This window comes from Erinaceus europaeus, chromosome 11 (genome assembly GCF_950295315.1).
Source record: "Erinaceus europaeus chromosome 11, mEriEur2.1, whole genome shotgun sequence".
Classification (NCBI taxonomy): domain Eukaryota; kingdom Metazoa; phylum Chordata; class Mammalia; order Eulipotyphla; family Erinaceidae; genus Erinaceus; species Erinaceus europaeus.
This window is the reverse complement of record NC_080172.1, coordinates 116,063,175-116,088,174: the sequence shown is the minus strand read 5'-3', so window position 1 is coordinate 116,088,174 and position 25,000 is coordinate 116,063,175. Positions and strand designations below refer to the sequence as shown.

General features: G+C 52.5%; 2 protein-coding genes across 2 annotated transcripts in view; one reads left to right on the top strand and one right to left on the bottom strand.

The window, feature by feature from the left end:
* The window catches only part of PADI1 (peptidyl arginine deiminase 1), a 62,000-nt gene extending 42,163 nt beyond the window's left edge, over nt 1–19,837 (bottom strand). Inside the window, exon 1 of the mRNA XM_007523719.2 lies at nt 19,682–19,837. Within this exon, the coding sequence (XP_007523781.1) occupies nt 19,682–19,773 (92 nt within the window). The 5' untranslated portion in view covers nt 19,774–19,837. The remainder of the gene's footprint in view (nt 1–19,681) is intronic.
* Nucleotides 1–25,000, top strand: part of ATP13A2 (ATPase cation transporting 13A2) — a 387,527-nt gene that overhangs the window by 70,139 nt on the left and 292,388 nt on the right. The window lies entirely within an intron of this gene.

Sequence of the window (25,000 nt, the reverse complement as noted above, 5' to 3'; positions counted from 1 at the left end):
CCCTTTGCCGTGGTTCCATCAGCACAGGAACGAGTCTCCCCGACCCTCAGCCCCTAACAGTCCCTGCTCCCACGCTCCTCCTCGCCCCTCAGCTTCGCCTGCTGGAGTCTCAGCCGCATCTCCGACCGGCTCCCCGGCCTGCACACTCTACCTCAAGCCTGCCCGGTGAGCGAGGGTGTCCTCCAGAACGCTCCAGGGGCCGTTTGTCTTGTTCCCTCCTGCACTGGGACCAGAGGTAGACAAGGGCCTCGTTTGCTCCCCTTGGGCACTGAGAGACCATTGTCACTCGGCCCTGGTCCTTTGAGGGTGCCAGCTCCCGCCACCGTTTCTCTCCGATTCTCTCAGACACGTGGTAAGGCAGCCCCTGCTCCCTCAGTTCCCTGAGCTCTTCTCTTCCAGGGGGCCTGTCCGCCACCTGGCTTCAGCTGCCCTGTCTCATGAGCTGCTTTGTCATGACTGACAACTGCCCCTGAGATGTCACCTCCTCACCTGCCAACATGCCGACTGCACCCAGCCTTCCACTCCCCGGGCGACTGCGGCTGTTGAAGGCTGGGTCTCTCTGTCTCTCTGTGTCTCTCTCTGTCTCTGTGTGTGTCTCTCTGTCTCTCTGTGTGTGTCTCTCTCTGTCTCTCTGTGTGTGTCTCTGTCTCTCTGTGTGTGTGTCTCTGTCTCTGTGTGTGTCTCTTTGTCTCTGTGTGTGTGTCTCTCTGTCTCTGTGTGTGTCTCTCTGTCTCTCTGTGTGTGTCTCTGTCTCTGTGTGTGTCTCTTTGTCTCTGTGTGTGTCTCTGTCTCTCTGTGTGTTTCTCTCTGTCTCTCTGTGTGTGTCTCTCTCTGTCTCTCTGTGTCTCTCTGTCTCTCTGTGTGTCTCTCTGTCTCTGTGTGTCTCTCTGTCTCTCTGTGTGTCTCTCTGTCTCTGTGTGTCTCTCTGTCTCTGTGTGTCTCTCTGTCTCTCTGTGTGTCTCTCTGTCTCTGTGTGTCTCTCTGTCTCTGTGTGTCTCTCTGTCTCTCTGTGTGTCTCTCTGTCTCTGTGTGTCTCTCTGTCTCTGTGTGTCTCTCTGTCTCTCTGTGTGTCTCTCTGTCTCTGTGTGTCTCTCTGTCTCTCTGTGTGTCTCTCTGTCTCTGTGTGTCTCTCTGTCTCTCTGTGTGTCTCTCTGTCTCTATGTGTCTCTCTGTCTCTCTGTGTGTCTCTCTGTCTCTGTGTGTCTCTCTGTCTCTCTGTGTGTCTCTCTGTGTGTCTCTCTCTCTCTCTGTCTCTCTCTCTGTGTTTCTCTGTGTCTCTCTGTGTCTCTCTCTGTGTCTCTCTGTGTCTGTCTCTCTGTGTGTGTCTCTCTGTCTCTCTCTGTGTGTGTCTCTCTCTGTGTCTCTGTCTCTCTGTGTGTCTCTGTCTCTGTCTCTCTGTGTGTCTCTCTGTCTCTCTGTGTGTGTCTCTCTGTGTCTGTCTCTCTCTGTGTGTTTCTCTCTGTCTCTCTGTGTCTGTCTCTGTGTGTGTGTCTCTCTGTCACTCTGTCTCTCTGTGTGTCTCTGTCTCTGTCTCTCTGTGTGTCTCTGTCTCTGTCTCTCTGTGTGTGTCTCTCTCTGTGTCTCTCTGTGTCTGTCTCCATGTGTGTGTCTCTCTGTCTCTGTGTGTGTCTCTGTCTCTGTCTATCTGTGTCTCTGTCTCTCTGTGTGTCTCTCTGTCTCTGTCTCTCTCTGTGTCTCTCTGTCTCTTTCTGTGTATCTCTCTGTGTGTCTCTCTGTGTCTCTCTGTGTATGCCTCTGTGTCTCTCTGTCTTTATGTCTCTGTCTGTCTCTCCCTGTCTCTCTCTGTGTCTCTCTCTGTGTCTCTCTCTGTGTCTCTCTATTGCTGTCTCTCTGTGTGTCTCTCTGTCTCTGTGTCACTCTGTGTCTCTCTGTGTGTCTCTGTCTCTCTGTGTGTCTCTGTCTCTCTGTGTGTCTCTGTCTCTGTGTGTCTCTGTCTCTCTCTGTGTCTCTGTCTCTCTCTGTTTCTCTCTGTCTCTGTCTCTCTGTGTCTCTCTCTGTCTGTCTCTCTGTCTCTCTCTGTCTCTCTATCTCTGTCTCTCTTGGTGTCTCTCTCTGTCTGTCTCTCTGTGTCTCTCTGTCTCTGTCTCTCTCTGTGTATCTGTCTCTCTGTGTCTCTCTATCTCTGTCTCTCTCTGTGTGTCTCTGTATCTCTCTGTCTCTGTTTCTCTGTGTCTCTCTCTATCTCTGTATCTCTCTTTATCTCTGTCTTTCTCTCTGTCTCTCTCTGTGTCTCTCTCTATCTCTGTGTCTCTCTGTCTTTCTCTCTGTCTCTGTCTGTCTCTGTCTCTCTCTGTGTCTCTCTGTATCTGTCTCTGCATCTCTCTGTATCTCTGTCTCTCTCTGTCTCTGTCTCTCTCTCTCTCCCCCCTTGTCCCTGCTCAAACTCCATGACCCTGCTCCAGCCCACTCGTTCTCTCTGCTCACAGATCTTCTGAGCAGCACTCCCCCCGTCAGCAAGCCCCCCACGCCAGCTGAGCCTGCCTCTCCACCCCACTCTATGACACCCTCCGGGCAGCCTCCAGTGACCTCTGATGCAGCTTGACAGTCCCCCAGCTTTTCTTGGGCCCTTCCCCTGTAAAGTCTCTAAAGGCCACGCCTTCTCTTGTCTCTGGAGTCCTCCATCACTCCCTTCCCCTCCTCACTTACAGCTGGTATTCCCGCCACCTCACCTGACAGCCCCCTGCCCCTGAGCCCTGAGAGAGAGCTGGCCCTGGCCCTCCCTGGATGTACCGGCCACCACACCAAGAGGCGGGGAGACCCAGAGCGACAGCCCACAGTAAACCACTTCCCAGCCCCGATAAATCATTTTTAAAACATTTAGTGAAAGAATACCAGTCCGGGCTGTCCTTTATCAGGGACCTAGTCTGCTGTGATAATAACTCTCTAGTTACACTCATCATTCGCCTTACATGTTCATCCTCTCTTGGCAGTCCCCCTCACACACTTCTCCTTTGTGGGAGAGTCTCATGGGAGTCACACAGTCCCTCTTTCCATTGTCCCTGCAGCCTGCTGCAAAACTGCTCTGCTAGGTTGGCAGAAGAGCTCACTTAAATAGTGCTGTATGCAGCCTGGGTTCGAGCTTGGCACTCCACACACATCACAAATGAAGCTGTGGTGTCCTCTCTCTCTCTCTCTCTCTCTCTCTCTCTCTCTCTCTCGTCTTCTTTCATCCCTCTGGCTGTCCTCTCCTTTTCCACTTGCTCCCCACTGCCTGTCTTCAGTGCAGAGCACTCCTGGGGACACTGTTCTGGCCACATGTAACAGCCAACAGCTTCAGGAAGACATATGCAGATGTAAGACGTATTAATGCAGCAAGCAAATAGTGGCTCGGTGTCTGCTATTCTCTGTAAACTTTGTTGTACGTTCTATAGAGCCAGGCGTTGCTTAAGAGTGTTTGGTCAGTGGTGGACAGGACGCACAGGAGAGTGTGTGCACAGGCTGCCCCCATGGGCTGCGGCATCCCCTAGAGCCCAGGGGTGTGAAAGGCTGTGCCAGCCAGGTCTGTGGGATTGCACACGCTGGTGCTGGCATAGTGACGAAACCAGCTAACAATGTTGTCCTCGGGGTGTGTCACTGCCATTAATCAACACACAACTGTAAGCCCACTGGGTCTTAGAGAATGCCCCCCGCACTGTGGGGACCAGACTCTGACTGCTGCCTCCCCCACAGTGGGGACCAGACTCTGACTGCAGCCTCCCCCACAGTGGGGACCAGACTCTGACTGCAGCCCCCCACAGTGGGGACCAGACTCTGACTGCTGCCTCCCCCACAGTGGGGACCAGATTCTGACTGCAGCCCCCCCCACAGTGGGGACCAGACTCTGACTGCTGCCTCCCCACACATAGTAGGGACCAGACATTGACTGCAGCCCCCCCCCCCACAGTGGGGACCAGACTCTGACTGCAGCCCCCCCACAGTGGGGACCAGACTCTGACTGCGGCCCCCCCCCACAGTGGGGACCAGACTCTGACTGCAGCCCCCACACACAGTGGGGACCAGACTCTGACTGCAGCCCCCCCCACACACAGTGGGGACCAGACTCTGACTGCAGCCCCCCACCCCACAGTGGGGACCAGACTCTGATTGCAGCCCCCCACACACACACAGTGGGGACCAGACTCTGACTGCTTCCTCCCCCACAGTGGGGACCAGACTCTGACTGCAGCCCCCCCCACAGTGGGGACCAGACTCTGACTGCAGCCCCCCACAGTGGGGACCAGACTCTGACTGCTGCCTCCCCCACAGTGGGGACCAGACTCTGACTGCAGCCTCCCCACACAGTGGGGACCAGACTCTGACTGCAGCCCCCCCACAGTGGGGACCAGACTCTGACTGCTGCCTCCCCCACAGTGGGGACCAGATTCTGACTGCAGCCCCCCCACAGTGGGGACCAGACTCTGACTGCAGCCCCCCCACACAGTGGGGACCAGACTCTGACTGCAGCCCCCCCCCACAGTGGGGACCAGACTCTGACTGCAGCCCCCCACCCCACAGTGGGGACCAGACTCTGACTGCAGCCCCCCCCCACAGTGGGGACCAGACTCTGACTGCAGCCCCCCCCCCATAGTGGCAACCAGACTCTGACTGCAGACCCCCGCACAGTGGGGACCAGACTCTGACTGCAGCCCCCCACACAGTGGGGACCAGACTCTGACTGCTGCCCCCCCACAGTGGGGACCAGACTCTGACTGCTGCCCCCCCCACAGTAGGGACCAGACTCTGACTGCTGCCCCCCCCCACAGTGGGGACCAGAATCTGACTGCAGCCCCCCATACACAGACAGTGGGGACCAGACTCTGACTGCAGCCCCCCCCACAGTGGGAACCAGACTCTGACTGCAGCCCCCCCCCACAGACAGTGGGGACCAGACTCTGACTGCAGCCCCACACACACACACAGTGGGGACCAGACTCTGACTGCAGCCCCCCCCCATAGTGGGGACCAGACTCTGACTGCAGACCCCCCCACACACAGTGGAGACCAGACTCTGACTGCAGCCCCCACACACACACAGTGGGCACCAGACTCTGACTGCAGCCCCCCCACACACACAGTGGGGACCAGACTCTGACTGCAGCCCCCCAAACACACACAGTGGGGACCAGACTCTGACTGCAGCCCCCCCCCCCCCCCCCCCCCGCACAGTGGGGACCAGACTCTGACTGCAGGCCACCAGGAGTCCACATTGAACCTGGGTCCCAAGCAGATCACTCTTCCCTCAGTAATTCTCTTGACATGGAGCCTGACAGATGACAAGATTGCTGACTGATATGCAGGCTTGTATTCCAGAGTGAGGTAGGAGAGCCAGGGTGGAAGTATACCAGGGCTTCCTCAGTGAAGCCAGCAACTTCTTTGCCGAGTCAGAAAATACCCGAGGGGCCGGGCAGCGCAGGGAGTTGCGCACACACATCACCGTGTGCAAAGACCTGAGTTCCAGGCCCTAGTCCCCACTCACAGGGAAGAAGCTTCACACGTGATATAGCAGGGCTCCCGGTGTCTCCCCTTCTTCTCTCTTCGTTTCTCTCTCCACCTCCTCTCTCAGCTGCTCTCTGTTCTGTCCAGTAAAATGTTTTAAAATGACTGCCAGCTATGACTCGGAGGCCAAAAAAAGAAAAGAAACACTGGTCACTGGAAGAGATGCATTTGTCATGCAGGCACCAAGTCCCAGTAATAAAATTCTGGTGTCAATAAAAAAAAAGTTGGGGGGGGAATATCAGAATAATACTTCCTAAATTTTGTGTGATATCACAAAAATTGGCACCAAGTCAGTCTTGGTTATATTGTCCCTTATTTAGAGTCATAATAATAACAACAACAACAGCAATGACAGGGGGCTGAGTGTTGGAGCACCCAGTTGAATACACATGCTACCATGAGGAAGGACCCAGGTTCACGTCTGGGGTCCCCACCTGCGGGGGGGGGGAGCTTCACAAGCAGTGAGGCAGCTATCTCTCTTTCTCTCCCTCTCTATCTCCCCCTCTTTATTTCTCTCTGTGCTATCCAAACAAAAGTAATTAATTAATATTTTAAGAGAACCCATTTAAAAATAAATTAAAATAATGACCTCGATGGTGATGGAGAAGAAATGAGGCTAAAAAAAATGACCTGATTCTATTCCTCTGAATTATCAAGGCCTTCCAAGCCCAGCCTACCTTTCTGCCTCCAGATTTCCTCCCTCCCCTCCTTTTCAGCAACTCACACCTCAGTTTACCCTTCCTGGAATGCTGGGAGCCTGGTCTCGGCCTCTTTCTCGTCTTCAGGTGCCAGGACCAGCCTCGGGAAAGGTGACTTCCTGTCACAGCCACTTGATGGGCAGAGCTGAGACCCAGGGATACGTCCTCAGGCCCACTTGTCCTCTGGGAGGTCTGGAGGGTCTTTGAATCCTAGACTCACTGCCCTAGAAGCTTAACACACATACACCCATCCCTGCCACACAAACACACACACACACACACACTCACACACACACACACTCACACACACATACACACACACTCACACACTCACACACACACTCACACACTCACACACACTCACACACACTCACACACACACTCACACACACTCACACACACACATACACACACTCACACACACACTCACACACACATATACACACTCACACACACTCTCACACACACACACTCACACACACACACTCACACAGACTCACTCACACACACACATACACTCTCACACACACACATACACACACACTCTCACACACACACACTCACACACACACTCTCACACACACTCACACACTCAGACACACACACACACTCACATACACACACACACACTCAGACACACACACACACACTCAGACACACACACACTCCATCAGATGCCTCTCAGGGTGAAAGGACATTGGGATGCAGTCATAGTTGTAGGTGTGACTTGGAGAGGAAGAAAAGATGGGACCACAGGAAAAAATGGGCAACATGTTCAGTGGGGAAGTAATTACAGAAGCCAGACCTTCCACAGTCTGCCTCCCACAATGCCCCTGGGTCCATGCTCCCAGGGGGACAGAGAATAGGAAAGCTGTCAGGGGAGGGGATGGGATTTGGAGTTCTGGGGGTGGGAATTGTGTGAAGTTGTACCCCTCTTATCCTATGGTTTTTGTCAGTGTTTCCTTTTTATAAATAAAATAGGAAAGGAAGGAAGGAAGGAAAGAAAGAAAGAAAGAGAAAGAAAGAAAGAAAGAAAGAAAGAAAGAAAGAAAGAAAGAAAGAAAGAAAGGCAAACGTAGCAAAGTAGACAGAGGGTTGTAGAGGTGATAATTAACTCTTGTCTGCAACATTAGGAGAACTGCTGTCGCTTCCAGTGGAGGGACTGGGGATCCAGAACTCTGGTGGTGAGAATGGGGTGCCGTTGTCCCCCTGTTATCTTGACAGTTTTGTAATATTAAATCACTAATAAAATTTGGAGAAACATAAAAAGGAAGACAGAGGTTTCTCTTCCCCCAGCAGTGGCTGCTCAGATGCTGAGAAGCGCAGTCTGCTAGGGGCTACTCGCGCCTCCCGGGTTGTCCTGCTTCTGATAAAGGGCCCTCTGTCCTGGCCATTGTTGTTAAAATTCGGCGGCTCTTGCTGGCCGGGCTGGCTTCACGGGCGGGTAACAGAGACGATCAGAAACATATGGCTGGGCAGGGAAGCTGTATTTCTTTATTCAGGAACAACGATTCATAAACTAAACCAGACTAATCACCAAACAGAACTCTGCTGCCTCTTTCCCCCCACGGCAGCGGCACCAAGCACTCTCCAACTCTGCAACTCTCCAACTCTCCAACTCTGGAACTCTGGCACCCTGGAACCCTCTCTGGGTTCCCAGGGGCGGGGCCAAGCGGCCCGCGAAACTAACTGGACTGATCCAATCCTCTTGGCGGGGGAGAGCTAGAACAAACCAATGTAAAGCATACAACAACAGGCCATGGCTGCTGCTCTATGTCTGAGGTCAGCGTGCCTCCAGGGCTCTGTCTCCACCCCAATCAGCCCTGCCCCACCGGCCTAGAACTCTCCGTGTTTCCGTCTTTTCCTCTTTGTCCTTTGACCCACCGGTCCAGATCTTTCTTGGGGGGTGGGGGACGTTTACCATCCACCTGTGTCACCCAACATGGCTTCCTGCCTGACCCACAATGGCACGGCCCTGAGCCCTGTGCCCAGAGCAAGGCCTGTTGTGCCAGGCTAAAAATGAGGCGACAATAAGGATGGACAATAAAGAACGTCACAGAAGGTGAGGCCTGCTTACCTGGGCAAGGCATGTGCCCCTCCACCTCTAGGACATCCAGACGCCATGCTTCAGGTATCATACTGGAGTCGGGAAGTACTGGGTGGCATCTTTCAATGCCTGCTATGTGCCTAGCGCGCCATGCTCCACTCCTGGTACCTGCAACCTCACACAGCCTCTTCACAGCCTTCCCAGGAACTTGTCCTCATTTGACATGTGAGGAAATCTCAGGACTGTTCAGTAACTTTCCTAAGTTCACACAGCTACCATGGGGAGGAGAAAACAACAGGTGTATCTCCCGTCTCATGCATTTCCGCCTGACATCCAGGCGTGTCCAGAGCCACCCCAGGCTGGGGCTGACGAAAGGGGATTGTGGGGAAGACAGGAAGGAGGAGGAAAACATTGCCACTGTGCAGTGCTGCTGCCGCCTCACTAGCACTCCCGGGAGCTGGAGGGGGGGTCTGCGGCAGATGCAGGAGAGCCGGACCCCTCCTTGCCCTCCATATCCTCCCATCTTGTGGGGGTCAGGTTGGTGCAGATCAGAATGATGGTTCCCTGTGACCTTTGGGTCCCTGGCTGGCCTGAGGTCTTAGTTTGGGAAGGGTTTCAGCAAACACTATTGCCAGTTCTCTATCCTGCTTAGGTGTCCGTGTTTGAAGACTTCCCATGACGGTGAGCTCACTACCTCACATTCCTCCGGGCCTTTTTGACAGCCCAGGTAATTAGCTTTTCCTGTGGCTTGGCTAAAACCTGCCTCTCAGAACCTTCCACCCACTGGGGCTCTGAAAGCCACACCTTTTCGCAACAAGTCAGAAGTCTGCCACCCAGTTTCCAGGGGGAAGGAGACTGCAGCGTAGAGAGGTCACTCCCATGCCACCCAGCCTGCCCGCCATTCGGGCAGCACCGAGCCCTGGGGACAGGACTCAGGGGGTTGGAAGCCCCCTGCCCGCCCTCGGGTCTGGGCGGGTTTGCCAGAGTGGTGCTGACTCGGCTGGGCAGGTGTGGATGTGTTGGCAAAGGCAGAGTGTGAGCTGCAGCGGAGCAGAGGAGGCATAGCGCAGAAACGAGTGGGAAGACGGATGGGGTGGCACCCGGTTAAGCTCTGAAAATACGAAGCGCAAGGACCCTCGCAAGGATCAGGGCTGGAGCCCCTGCTCCCCACCTGCAGGAGGTCCACTTCTGCAGGTATCTCTCTTCCTCTAGCTCCCCCCTCCTCTCTCAATTTCTCTCTGTCCTATCCAATTAAAAAATGGCCACCAGCGGCTGGGGATTCATAGTGCTGGTACCAAGCCTGAAGTAAAAAAAAAGGACAGCAAGCCAAGGGACAGACTGGCTAAAAGTGTGTCTCCCCCATTACACCTGGCCAGCCATCTGCCTGCCAAAAGCCTCCAGAGTGGCTGCCCTCCAGGTGTCCTGGACTTGAAGGTCCCTGGACTGAAGCCCCAAGAAATACCATGAGATCAGCTGGCAGGACGAAGCAAGTCCTCTCTACACAGCCAGTGCTGTGGGCGCACCTGCTTGAAGCTGAGACCTGCCATGGCCATAGCCCCACAGAGCTGGCCCATCTCCACGGGCCTCGGGCCTCAAGCGGGAGTCCATCATGTGTGCTCTCCAGAGAGACATAGACCCTCCCCCCACTGGGGTCCCAGCTGCACTGCTCGACATACATCTGCTGAGCAGATGTTGGCCACCTGAGTACCTGCTGTGTGCTGGGCAAGAGGGAGACAGAGGTGACACTCCCGGGGCCCTGCCTCCATCCCTTCAGCCTCTGTTTCCTGACTGTGTGTGTCGGGGGGAGCTTGGGTCATTCCTCTTCCCCTCTGTGGACGGTAGACCCTAGGGGAGGAACTGAGTGGAGAGGGGGACTTTTTTTTTCTCTTTTTTCTTCCTTTATTTTTCTTTCTTTATAGTTGACAGTAAAATTCAGTCGTTGGTCTATGGGTAACATTTCTCAGTTTTCCACATCACACGCTAACCTAACCTAGGTCCTCCTCTGCCATCATGCCCCAGGACCTGAACCCTCCCCCCCACTTAGAGTCCTTGAGTTTGATGCAGTCCACCCTTTATTTATTTGTATTTAATATTTTTTAATTTGTGTTTGTATATTTTGTATAGACACAGAGAGAAGTCAAGAGAGAAGGGGGCTATACAGAGGGAGAGGGAGAGAGTGGCCCTCTTAGCACAATAGGCAGCACATCATTCTCATGATCTGAAGGTCCTGAGTTCGAGCCTCAGAGAGGGAGAGATACACCTGTAGATACCACTCGTGAAGCTTCCCCACTACAGATGGGGACCAGGGGCTTGGACCTGGATCCTTCTACACTGCAGTTTGAGCACTCAACCAGGTGCACCATTCCCAGCCCCCTAGTTAATGCCAATATCATCATCATTATTATTATTATTAATTTTCCCAATATTTCTGTTACCAAAAGTCTGTGTCCCCATCCCCACCCCCACAGATAACCACTCTAGTTCTCCCAGTCTTGGGAATAGGTTGATATTTTGTTTTTTTCACATTTGTAGACTCAATTCTCTATATTCGGCACATGAGTGAAACCATTCTGTCATCGTCTTTCTCCTCCTGACCGACTTCACTGGGCATCATCTTCTCCAGTTCCATCCACTTTATCCCAAAGGACACAATCTCATCCCTTTTTATTGCTGCATACTACTCCGTTGAGTATCTCTCCCATAACTGTTGAGTTTCTGTCCCTTGTCTCTCCAGCCTGACTAGGAAGCTGGTAACTGGCCCAGCTGTTGTCACCCACATCCTGAAGATCTTTGTAGCTCCCAGACTAAACCGGGAACCCTCACGGCCGAGTGTGGACAGACTCTCTCTGGATGCCAGAGCTGAGCACAGAACGGCCTTTGTTCAGTGATCACTGTGAGGTGGAGGTAGCGGAGAATTCAAAGCCTCCAACCACCGGACTCCCAACACTCAAGTGGCTTCCCCTTGATCCTCTCCCAGGCTGGCTGTGGGGGACAGTTGAGGGGACAGTAGCTGGCACCCCACAGATCCCACACCATGGGCAGATCCCCACATCTCTAATGTCTAGAAGCATATCAGAAAGGTTTGCATCCTCTCTCTCTATCTATCTCTCTCTCCCCCTCTCCCTCTCTCTCTCTCCCTCCCTCTCTCTCCATCTCCCTCTCTCTCTCTCCCCCTCTTTCTCTCTCCCCCTCTTTCTCTCTCTATCTCTCTCTCTCCCTCTTTCCCAGAGATAAAGATCACAGATCTGCCTGTCTTCAGGCCCATCATTGCCAGGCACTCACAGAGGACTGGGACGGGGCGCTGGCCAGCCCGGCCTCCGTCCCTGTGTCCCCTCCCTGTCCAGGACTGGGGGCTGCGGGGAGGGGAGGGGAGGTACACCTCTACCTCACCCATATGCCTCCCAGCCCAGGTCTGCATGGAAAACCCGAGTCAGGAGCGGCCTCTCTCCTCCTGGCAGTTTCCCCATCAGCCTGACGAAGCACAGCCTGCCTGCTCTCTGCGGGTTATGAAACTTCTCATCTGTAACGCAGGGGCCAAATCCACAGGAATAAACAAAAGTGATACGATCTCCACCTAGCATGGGAAGCAAACTGGCTCAGAGAGGCGAGGAGACCAGCCTGGAGGAAGCAGCATGGCCCCCAGGGAGTGAGAAGGGAGGACCGGCAGTCAGCAGAACCGTCCTCTGCAGGGCTGAGTGGCCCCAAAGCCACGGAACTCCCTGCTCTGGGGCCCAGCCAGGACTGCGCCCGGCCTCCCTCTCTCCTCTCCTCACTGGATTCCAGAAGCCCCGGCTGCTCCTGCCCCCGGCCCAGCAGGTGCAGCAGCGAAACATCTGCAGGCTCTCCCTTCTGACGTTACTTTCCCTTTGGCCTGTTGCCGGCACTAGGAATCCACTGCTCCTGGCAGCCGATTTTTCCATTTTTTCGGATAGGACAGAGAGAGATTGAGAGAGGAGGGGACATAAAGAGGGTGTGATTCTAGTGCTGGCATTGTTCCACTTTTTTTTTTTTATAAATTTATTTATTCCTTTTTGCCACCCTAGTTTTTATCCTTGTAGTTATTATTGTTATTGATGTCATTATTGTTGGATAGGACAGAGAGAAATGGAGAGAGGAGGGGAAGACAGAGAGGGGGAGAGAAAGACAGACACCTGCAGACCTGCTTCACCGCCTGTGAAACGACTCCCCTGAGGTGGGGAGCCGGGGGCTCAATGTTCCACTTTTTAAATGTCAACTTAATACTCTTTCTTGTTAGTGTATCAAAATACCCCATTTGTTTGTCCTACCTTCCCCATCTTAATAAACATGATTTTCACATTCAAAAGAAAGAAAGGGAGGGAGGGAGAAGAAAGAAAGGAGAAAAGAGAGAAAGGTAAAGAACAAATAGAGATTCCAGGACTGGAATCAATAATGGGGGAGGGGGTCAGGCAGTGGTACATCTGGTAGGGTGCACATGTTACAGGAGCAAGGTCTTGGGTTCAAGCCCCCTGTCCCCACCTGCAGCGGGAAACACCGTGAGTGGCAAGACAGTATTTCAAGTCTCGCTTTCTCTCTCTCCTTCTCTATTTCTCTCGGCCCCTACCCAACAAATTAATTAATTAATTTTAAAATAATGGGGAAAATCACAGGAAACAAAGGGAAGGAGCTCTCAGCAGGTCCCAGATGGCAGGTGGATCTGGGACTATGGAAGAGGGGGCGTGGGGAAGCAGAAGAGAGGTAGCAGGGGGGCTAGGGAGCGGCGCTCCTGGTTGAGCACACACATTACAATATGTGTGGACCCAGGTTCAAGCCCCTGGTCCCCACCTGCAGGGGGAAAGCTTCTCGGGTGGCTAAACAGTGCTGCAGGCGTCACTGTCACTCTTTCCTCTCTCTCTCTCTCTCTCTCTCTCCCCTTCTCAATTTCTCTTCATCTATGTCTAAAATAAATAAATAAAAGATTTAAGAAGAAGCCAGAAAGAAAGAAAAAGAAGGAAGAAAGAAGGAAAGAGAAAGAAAGGAAAGAAAGAAAGAAAGAGAGAGAGAGAGAGGAAATAAGGAAGAAAAGATGAGGCCGGGTGGTGGCACACCTGGTTGAGCACATCCTATAGTGCACAGGGACCCAGGTTCAAGCCTCTGGTCCCCACCTGCAGGGGGAAAGCTTCAAGAGTGGTGAAGCAGGGCTGCAGGTGTCTCTCTCTGTCTCTCTCCTGCTCTATCTTCCACTCATTTCTCAACTTCTCTCTGTGTCTCTATCCAATAATAAATAATCAAATGAATAAACGAAAGAAAAGAAAAGATGACTAACCCCTCAGGCCATGATTGACATTTCAAGAACACACACAGGCCTCCATTTCTCCTCCAGATTCTGCAGCTCACAGGCCTCTCAGAGGGCCCCAGGACCTCCAGAGCCCCCAGCCTCACATGCTCTAAGAAGCCCCAAGCGAACCCACAGGGAAAAAATCCCTTTCCTGCTACTTCCAGTAAAGGCAAGAGCCGTGGAGTCAGGACAGAGGAGAGAAAAGCCTCGGTTGACTTGCGAGTCACGTCCCAGCCCGGTCCTTGGAAGCCGTCAGTCACCCTGAATTAGTGTCGGTTCTAATCCTGTAATTACCCCGTGAAGAGCACAATCAAGGTTCTTTGTATTTATGTGCAAACTCAAAGCGTTCATTTACTCAATGTAAACAGTCGGACCATCTACGCAAGCTTCAGAACTGTCTGGGCATTTGCGTGTTGGGTCACACAGCACACCAACGGAGGGAGATCCGAGGTCTCTGGCTGGCCCAAGAGACCCTATGAAGACCTCCCCCCTGGACTCTGAATCCCACCCATCTCGGGTCCAGAGAGTCTTAGCTGCTCTGGTTCTTTGACCGAAATGGGGGAGGCAGGAAATCAAGAGACTGTCTCCCGCAGGCTCTGCTTCCACACCTCAGGATAAACGTCCATGCCTGCCTCAGCCTGGCGCCTGATTCAGGCACACCGGCCACCTTCCCTCCAAGTCCCCCGGCAAGCGCAGGGACACGAGGGACAGTCCTGTCAGGTCCAGGTGGTCTGAGTGCTGAGTTAGCCCACTGAGGATGAGTTGGGAAATCTCGCCGGTCCCCTGGGCTGGGCTGCCTCTGGCACACAATTACCCCAAACACAGGTGGCTGGGGCCAGGTCCACACAGCACCTGGGGAAATTACTCACTTCCCATGCTGTCATTCTCATCCGCTGGCCTCCCCAGGCGAAGCTGGAGGGTTCAGATTCAGGTGACTCCAGCAGCTGCCCTGTGGTGGGCTGCCCCCTCCCACCAGAAGGCTGAAGAGAAACCTTGTTCAGCCTCCCTGCAGCCAGGCACTTGGCAAGAGGGGACGGACGCCCCAGTTCATCACCAAGTGCGGCTGCTTCCTCTCCGCCGGCCCAGGGCCCAGAGTGAGTGAGCTTCAGGACCCCTGTCCTGCCTCCCCTCTTCCCCTCTCTCCCTACCTTCTTTTCTCTCTTTCTTTCTTTCTTTCGTTTTTGTTTATTGTTTGCTTGTTTATTTACTTATTTATTTTGCCTCCACGGTTATCACTGGGGTTTGGTACCAGCACTAGGAATCCACTGCTCCTAGAAGCCTTTTTTTTTTTTTTTTTCATTTTATTGAATAGGACAGAGAGAAATTAACAGTGGGAGAGGAAGACGGAGAGGGGGAGAGAAAGACAGACACCTGCAGACCTGCTTCACCGCCTGTGAAGCGACTCCCCTGCAGGTGGGGAGCCGGGGGCTCAAACCAGGATCCTTATGCTGGTCCTTGCCCCGTGCTGTTTTACTGTTGTTTTATTATTGTTGTTGTTATTGATGTCGTCATTGTTGGATAGGACAGAGAGAAATGGAGAGAGGAGGGGAAGACAGAGAGGGGGAGAGAAAGACAGACACCTGCAGACCTGCTTCACCGCCTGTGAAGCGACTCCCCTGCAGGTGGGAAGCTGGGGGCTCGAACCGGGATCCTTAGGCCGGCCATTGCGCTTTGCGCCATGTGCGCTTAACCCGCTGCGACTCCCAGGATCTAGTTTCTTCGCTTGTAGTCGTGTCTGTTCAAGGTCATTTAAATCTAAGACAGATTTAATAACTTTATTATCTTTATTTATGTATTAGACAGAGACAGCCAGAAAACAAGAAAGAAGGAAGAGATAGAGAGGGAGAGAGACAGAGAAACACCTGCAGCCATGCTTCACCATTCGCAAAGATTTCCCCCTGCAGGTGGGGAGCCGGGGGCTCCTCCTTGCACTTCACACTATGTGCTCTATTTTATATATATATATATATATATATATATATATATATATATATATATATATATATATATATTCCCTTTTGTTGCCCTTGTTGCTTAACATTGTTGTAGTTACTGATGTCATCGTTGTTGGATAGGACAGAGAGAAATGGAGAGAGGAGGGGAAGACAGAGAGGGGGAGAGACAGACAGACACCCGCAGACCTGCTTCACCGCCTGTGAAGCGACTCCCCTGCAGGTGGAGAGCCGGGGGCTCGAACCCAGATCCTCACGCCGGTCCATGTGCTTTGTGCCACCCACTGCACTACCGCCCGACTCCCCACACTATCACACTATGTCCTCTTAAATGAGCGCACCACCACCTGGCCCCCTCTTCGTTTATTTTTATTGAGGAAGATCCAAACTGTGTTCAGCCATTTCATGTAGTGCCCGAGGCCGCACGGAGGCTTCACATGTAGACTGACCAGTTCACACCCCTCTTCCCCCTCTAACAGTCCCATGTCCCCCTCTCTCCACCTAACACAGACCTGGCCATTCCTTGGACACTGATAATATACATAGTTTTGTCACCTGTGTTTACTCTTGGGCCTCAGTACTTGCACAATGACTCTACCATTTCCATGGTAGTCGTTTTTATTTTGCTTTGTTCTTTGATAGAGTGAGAGACTAAGAGAGAGAGAAAGAGAGAGAGAAAGAGATACCTGCAGCCTTGCTTCACCACTCATGAAGCTTTCCCCTGTACGTGGGGACTGGGGCCTTGAACCCATGTTCTCTAAATGGTAAGATGATTATTGCACCGCCGTCCTCCCATTAAACCCCCCGCCCTCTCTCTCTTAGCCTTCTGGGTTATTGATGGGGCTTGGTGCCTGCATTATGAATCCACTGCTCTGTGAGGCCATTTTCCCCCTTTTGTTGCCCTAGTTGTTTATTGTAGTTATTATTGCTGTCACTGTTGTCAGATAGGACAGAGAGAAATGGAGAGAGGAGGGGAAGACAGAGAGGGGGGAGAGACAGACAGACACCTGCAGACCTGCTTCACCACCTGTGAAGCGACTCCCCTCCAGGTGAGGAACTGGGGGCTCGAACCATGATCCTTACCCCAGTCCTTGCATTTTGCACCACATACGTTTAACCCGCTGCGCTACCGCCCGGCCCCAAATACACTTTAATTAAACTGACTGACTACAGACAATCTTCTGTTTTCTATTTGAGACTGTCTGTGCTGTGACCCCAGGCACCGCCGAAGTCCCGGGTGAAGGTTCTTGAGTGGAGACCTTGTACAGTGCTTTCTGGAAAGCTCCAGCCGGCCTTCCCCCGGGGCTGAGGAGAGCACAGCACCTGTGGACAGCCAGGTGACCTGCAAGTGAGTCACAGTCCACATTTGAGGATTTGGTGACACTGAGGCACTTAGCGATCCCAAAGGAGATTTGCAGATGACATAATGTCCCCACTACCCTCCCCCTGGCCTGGCCTCTCCACCCTTTGAGACCCAGTGGGGAGAACAAACATCCCAGAGCCATTAGCACCTCCGCTTCCAGGGCACCGGCCCACAAGGGCACGTTAAGCACACACTGGCACGTTCAGTCTCCTGCTCACCCACGGAGGCCAGTGCTACTGTTCTGCTTCAGTGCGCACACTGGGCGTCAGAGAGACTCGGCAGCTCACTTAGGCACACACAGCCACAGGGGAGACCGGGATGAGAACTCAGGTCTATTCAGCACGTCAGTGTCTTGCCGACACCTTGGACTGAGAACTCAGCCCATCATGCCGGTGTCCCCAGGGCAGAGGAAGCCCAGAGCGGGTTACACTGGACGGCGAGTCAGTGGCAGGGCTCAGAGTCGAATGCCCTGACCTTAGTCCACAGCACCACACAGGGACTGAGGGTCTCAAGTCCCTTCCAGAAACAGCCACGCTCACATATGAGCTCAGGAATCTGAATTAGGCTGGCAGGGGCCACCTTACCCGCCCTTGGTGTTAAAAGTGGTTTTAACGACAGGTTTTTAACCTGCCAGGTTGCCTGAGTTTAACTGAGTTTCAGCTTAACAGCAAATTTGGAGTCGTGTGTGTGTGTGTGTGTGTGTGTGTGTGTGTGTATGTGTGTACATGTGTGTGTATGTGTGTGTATGTGTGTGTATGTGTGTGTATGTGTGTATATGTGTGTATATGTGTGTGTATGTATGTGTGTGTATGTGTGTGGGTATGTGTGTGTAGTGAGAGAGAGAGAGAATCATGGCTATACACCTACATAGTTCTGCTCCTGGAGGACTATTTTTCCAGTTGTTTCTTTTTAAGATAGAGAGACACTTATACAACATGTAGAAAAATCCAGGTTCAAGACCCTGATCCCCAACTGTGGGGTGAGAGTGGAGCTTCAAGAGTGGTGAAATCAGCTGCAGGTATCTCTTTATCTCTCTATCCCCCTTTCCCTCTCAATCTCTCTGTCTCTACCCTTAATAATAATTAAATCATATTTTAAAAAGGATAAACAGAGGACGGTGGCACACCAAGTTAAGTGCACGTAGTACGAAGCTCAAGGACCTGTGCAAGGATCCAGGTTCTAGCCCCTGGCTCCACACCTGCAGGGGAAAAGCTTAACAAGTGACAAAATAGGTCTGGGGGTGTCTCTCTTTCTCTCCTCCTCTCTTCCCCTCCTCTCTCAATTTCTCTCTGTCCTGTCCAATAAAATGGAAAAATGGTTGTCAGGAGCAGTGGATTTGTAATGCTGGCACCGAGCCCTGGAGGCAAAAAAAATAATAATATAATGAGAGAGAGAGAGAGAGAGAGAGAGAGAGAGGAAGAGACAGCATAGCACTTAGGATGCATTGTGCTCCCGTGTGGAGTTGGGGCACAAACCCAAATCCTCGTGTGTGAGGAAGGGTACACTCCGTCCGTCAGGAGAGCCGTCTCTTAGACCCACCGGCCTCAACGGCTGATTTCAATACAATATAGCAATGCAATCAACTGTAAAAAAAAAAAAAAAAAAAAACCAACATATGATTTATCTGAAACTACAACTTTAACCGGCGTCCTGTGTTTTGTTTTATTTCACTTTATCTTGTCACAGCACCCTTCAGTTCAGCTTATAATAGTGCCCGGGACCCAACCTAGAACTTTGGAGCCCCGGGCCTGGCAGCCTTTTTGCACAGCCACTATACTTCCTCCTGGGTCAGGTGTTGCATGTTTTTATTTACTGACTCTGGCAGTTTTCTGCTAAAGGCCTAGAGAAGCTGGCACCCCTGCCAGCCACCCGGACCCCAGAGTGCAGGCTCCATAACAGGGTCCCTACAGGATCTGGAGTCCCAGGACACTTTCGGACACAGGAAGGGCTTCCGGGTCTTGGTCACAGACTCACCTGAGCCAGGTGGGAGCTCAGACCTACTCCATTACGGACCCCTGGGCCCCACCTCAGCTTAGAGGAGGACCCCTACACTCAGCCCCCTGGTCCCACACGGATGCGGTTTATAGACAGATTCTCAGATCCCCAGCGGTCCCCGAGCTCAACTTCCTTGGTGGCCACTTGGGGAAACAGAGGCTGGCCCAGATCTGTGAGTCCCCGTCTGAGCAGACACAGCACAGGTAGGAGTCAAAACAATAGGAGAAGCCAGTGGTCCTGCAGCCCCTCAGGAGTCACGGTGGCCACCACCACGGTCCCCCTCACGGCCGTCAAAGTCATGCCACCAGCAGACACGACACAGCAAACACAAGTCCCAGTTCCGAGTTCTTTTTTCATTTTGACCCATTGAATCATACATACTTCTACCACTCCCTCCTGATCCCAATCACCCTGGCTGGCGACCAGGGAGACAAGCGCCTCACACCCCACCCCTTCACCTCAAACAGATGTGCTGTTGGCAAGAAACTGGGGGAGGTGCAGTCCTGCCCCACACTTGGAGCAGCCTTGCATTCAGATGTCCCACCAAAAAAGCGCCACGGACCAGAAGGCAAAGCCTGGCTGGGGGAAGTGGGGCTCAGAGCTTGACCCCATCTCTGGAGGTTCAAGGTTAAAGGTCAGACCTTGTGCACAGAACCAGAGCTAATGGGCCTTGGCAGCCTCACTCAGAAGCTCTACGGACAGCGGCATTGGCTCTGCTGTTCCAACCGTCTCCTGGACACTTGCTCCAAAACTCCACAGTCTGTCCCCTGACACCTGCATTGTTGCCTCGGGGCCTGGCCTTGGGCCACCAGGAGAACACCTCTCGGCTCTCACCTGTGGACATCCACGTATGTCTCCACTCCCACCACGCACACGGCATAGGTGGGCTTCTTCAGGGACAGCTGGACAGCTCTCCGTGGGGCCATCCCGTCCCTGGGCTCCCCAGCTCCTCTCCTGGGCACCTTGCTGCCCGGATGGAGGGAGGTGAGTTCTGACAGGCCGGTACCTTCCTCCTCCCTTTTAATTTCACCCTGTGACCTGATTAGCTTGCCTGAGCCGGGTCTCCACCTCCCTGGCCCCAGGCCCAACCCTCAGCACTCAAACCTGTCAGTCCTGGAGGCGTGGGGGAGGAGGTGCTTCCTATCTCTGATGAATGATGGTGGGGGTGAGGGGTGAGGGTGGGGGGCTTCAGACCAGGTAAAGTAAGATTCAGCTACCAACTGGAGCTGAGAAAGCACGCTGGTCCCAACGGCTCCGGGTCTGGTGGCTTTGGCTCTGGTCTTAGAGTCTCCATACCTGAGCCCACACTGATCCCGAGGTCAGCATTTCCCAAGGTCAGTGTTCCCCGAGGGCTGACTGTGTGCTCTGGGCACATGTCCCCTGCAGAGAGACCCGGTAGCACATCAAGCCCTGGGCAGTCAGACAGTGCCAGGTTCTGCTTCCTGGCACTGTCTCATAAAAACTTTGATTGTGGCAAGTTTCAGTGGGCCTGTGACTCAGTTTCCCTGTGTGAAAGGTGACGTCGGAAACAAACAGTAACGCTCGCTCCGCTGGATTGCAGCAGGCGGTGTGTGAGCTGCGTGAGGGAGGTCTAGCTCAGCGCCTGGCCCCCGGCACCTGACAAAGAAATGCCAGTCACGTTTCGCTGGTGTCCCTGTGCTGCACGAGAGGGAATCAGAGGCTGTCTTGCCACTGGCAAGCAGACGGGTCATAGCTTGCGCCCAGGGGCCCCTGACTCATGGCACTACCTGGCCCCCAAAAGGTGAGGTGATGGGGGCCAGGTGCTGGTACACCTAACAGAGCACACACGTTCTAGCGTTCAAAGTCCTGGATTTCTGTCCCTGGTCCCCACCTGCAGGGAGGAAGCGGTGAAGCAGAGCTGCAGGTGTCTCTTCCTCTCTCTATCTCTGTCTCTCTCTCCCTTCTCAGTTCTCACTGTCTCTACCCTAAAATAAATGAATGAATGAATAAATTAAAAGGTGCGGTTATGCCCCTGTGCCCTGACTCCAGAGAGGGTGGAGTCCACTCCAGATGTGCATACTTGACCAGCCTGTGGGGACGTAGGCGAAGGCACTTGAATAAAACAGTTGGGAACAGCGGGCTGGGGAGGGCCAGTTTGTTTCAGAAATTTCCCTTCTTTTCTGTCCTGGCAAGCACCGCTTCCTGCCTCTCATTAGGGCACTGATGGCAATTCATTCATTCATTCACTGAGCACCGACTGTCTGTCAGGCTTTCCTGAGACAATGAGGGCATGAATGCAAGCCCAGCAGACCGCACTGATCTAATGACAGGCAGGCTTCTTCCGGGACACAGGAGGCAAGAAAAGTCACGTAAGTGTGGTGATCACGGGGGTGGGACACAGCCCTTTAATGGTGGCTGTGATGTAGAACCATAGTCCTATAGAATCTGATAAACCACTAAGAAATCACTAACCAAGAAAACAGAAACGAGGAAGAGAAAAGAAAGAAAAAAAGAAAGGAAGGAAAGAAGGAAGGGAGAAAAAGAAAGAAAGAAAGAAAGAGAGAGAGAGAGAAAGAAAGAAAGAAAGAAAGAAAGAAAGAAAGAAAGAAAGAAAGAAAGAGAGAAAGAAAGAAAGAGGTTGGACACCGGGTTAAGCACACATTGTACTAAACTCAAGGACCCACACAAGGGCCCGAGTTGAATTCCCGGCTCCCCACCTACAGGGGGGACCCTTCACAAGCAGTGAAGCAGATCTGTGGGTGTCTGTCTCTCTCTCTCTCTCTCTCTCTCCTCTCTCAATTTCTCTCTGTCCTATGCAATAAAAAATGCGGAAAAAAGTGGCCACCAGAGCAGTGGATTTGTAGTGCCGGCACCAAGCCCTATTGATAACCCTGGAAGCAAAGGAAGAAAAGTCATGTAAGTCAAGTGTGGGCGCACACCTGCTTTGCACACGACCCAGGCTCCATGCCAGCCCTCCCCAAGCTGGAGGAAGCTTCAGTGCCAAGGTCTCCCCTTCCCCCTCTTATGTCTCTGTCTGTTTCAGTCTCACTTTTTTTTGTAAACAGATAGATAGATTTCACTTACTACATATGAGAGAGCTTCATATGAGATAGACAAGGGGAGAAACAGAAAAAGAGTTATACAGACTAGAGCCTCACTCTGGAACACGTGCGTCAAGAATCAAGCCAAGAGCTTCTGGCATGCAGGCCTGACACAGCTTTACTGTTGGAACCATTATCCCCATCTCTCTCTCTCTCTCTCTCTCTCTCTCTCTCTCTCTCCCTCTCTTCCTCTCTCCCTCTCTCTGTCTGTCTGTCTGTCTGAAAATTTTTCTCAGAGCAGTGAAGAATCAGAGATAACAGCAACAATCAATCAATCGATCAATAAATGGCTGTGTCTGGTTGAGCACACACATTGTCATGTGCACTGACCCGGGTTCAAACTCCCAGATCCCACCTGCAAAGGGAGGAAGCTTCATGAGTGGTGAAGCCATGTTGCAAGTGTCTCTCTGTCTCCTCTCCATCTCCCCTCCGCTCTCCATTTCTGTCTTCTCAAATTAGAATAAAGGTGAAGGGTAGGTGACATTGGGTGCACAGAATGTCTTTCCTGCCACCCAGGCAGGAGCCAATACTGGCACGGCCCCGGGGGTAGCAGTGAGGGGTGAAGCTTTCTCAGCTCTTAACCACATCCTGAAGGTGGGGCTGTGAAGGTCTTGCCTGTGAAGGGATTAGATATGGGTGAGAGAGAAAGAAGGGAGCCTGGGATGGCTGGAATGTTTCTGGCCCCCACGACTGAAAGGGTAGAGTTGTCATCCGAGAGGCGGGGAAGGACGGGAGTGGCAAGCCGGGCAGGGGGATTAGACATTCCACACTGGACTTGCTGGACGTGAACTGTCCATTAGATCTGTGAGTGGAGACGGCAAATTACAGGGCACATGCTCCCTCTGTGTTGAGCATCAGGAGGGGTGAGCAGGGGAGTTCCCTGTAGTGTCACAGGACATCTCTTCCAGGCAGTCACGGCCCAGAGGTGAATAAGGACACACAGCCAGACATCTCAAGTCCACAGCTCAGGGGTGGGGTGGGGGTGGGGGTGGCAAGGAGTAAGATGGAGAAGAGAGAAGCAACCCCTCCCCTTTCTACCTGGTGACCTGATGGAGCAAGAGTGGCCACTGTCCCCGACTCCAGGAATACCTGGTCCGAGGCCCCATTTCCCATATGCAGGGGGTCTGCAGGTGTCTATCTTTCTCTCTCCCCTTCTAGCTCCCCTCCTCTCTCAATTTCTCTCTGTCCTATCCACTGGGGGTGGGGAGGGAATGGCCACCAGGAGTGCTGAAGTCATAGTGACAGCACCAAGCTCCAGCGATAACCCTGGAGGCAAGAAAAAGAACACAAACATTGATCTGGAGCCAGAAAATTAGCTCACGTAGATGGTCCGTGGCTTTGCCCTGTGTGCGGCCCAGCCCCTACTCCACTGAAGGAAACTTTGGCATCATTATGTCTCTCTCTCTCTCTCTCTCTCTCTCTCTCTCTCCTGTGTGTGTGTGTCTTTCTCTATCTAGTATACATTTATTTTGAAGGTTTTTATGATATGGTTAATCTTACTGATAACATTTCTGATAATAAATATTCTTGATCAGCAAAGTCCACAGCATCCAGAGGCATCAAAAAAGATGCCTAGATTTGCTCTGTGGATACAGAATCCAGAAAAAATGTGTCTCAGGGGGGTGTGGCCTCTGCCGCCCCACTCCTCCCTCTCCCCCATTAACCAGAACATCAGCCATTTTGCTCACCAGAAGTTATAAGGTAGAATGGGAAACATCTGGTGCTTGAAGAGATTAAGTGGGAATGGATAGAGGGAAGGTGAGGGGGAGAAACAGAGAGATAGATGTAAAAATGGAAGGAAAGAAAGCAGGCTGTTGCAATAAAAAAAAAATCAGCCCACAATAGGGTTGGGAAGATGACATAATGTTGATGCAAAAAGACTTTCAAGCCTGAGGCTCCAAGGTCTCAAGTTCAGTCCCCTGTACCAGCATAAGCCAAAACTGAGCAGTGAGCATGTAAAAATAAACATACAAATAAATAGGGAAAAAGAAAAGGTGGCTGGGTGGTGAGCGCACCTGATTGAGCGCACACGTTTACCATGTACAGGAACCCGGGTTCAAGCTCCAGTTCCCACCTGCAGGGGAGTGGAGGAGGGGGCTTCACGAGCGGTGGAGTCACGCTGCTAGACTCTCCCTCTCTATCCCCCTGCCTCTCCTGATTCTTTCTATCCTATCAAAATAGGTTAATACAGATTTTTTTAAAAGGAAGAAAGACAATGATAAAAAAGCAGTCTGCAAAGGTGGAGGTGTGGTGATGATGAAACCAGTGCTACTGGCCATGACAATGGGGTCAATACTGGAGATAACGAAAATCAGAAGGAAAAAAAAGAAATATATATATATATATATATCCCTCACTGTCTGGCTGTCTGGCATCATGCTAAGCATTTCCACTTGTTCATTCCTCTAATCCTTACAGGCACCCATTAAGTTTGAACCCCAAGTTCAAACAGACCACAGCGTGAGTGAGCGGGATGAATTTCTTGTGAGTTGTGGGCAGGGCAGCGTAGGGCAGAAGCCTGGGCTCCTGGTCACGGTGTCTTAAAAGCAATGAATGCCCTCCAAGCCAGGGGGAAGAGGAAAGGAGCTGAGAGGCTGAGAGGGCCATCAGATGAAGAGACCACAGCACAGAGATGCCCATAGATAGTCCCAAGACCCCGTAGCTCAGAATCGGCTGAGCCCAGGGTTGAAGCCCACGTCATGCAACCCTAGGTGGGCTTGTGGATTAGAACTTCCTCATACTTTTGTGTATTGTTTAAACAGCATGTATGAGCAAAGATATTTTACCATTGGGGGGAAAAAAAGAATTTCCTTCTCGCGCGCGCACGCACGCATGCACGCACGCACACATCTTCTGCCTGTCTTTCTCCTCCAGCTCTGAGAGCAATGCCTTTAAGACACTGTGACCCGCCAGTGACCCTGCCCTGCCCACGATTCACAGAAAGTATTTGAACTTGAGATTCCAGACTTGATTGATGAGCTTCAGGAGAAACAGGCATGTGAGAGCTGGTGGCGGCAGTGCCCCTCTCCCCTCTGGTGGGTGGAGCAGCCCTTGGAAGGCCTGACATTTATGATAGAGATAACCAGTGATG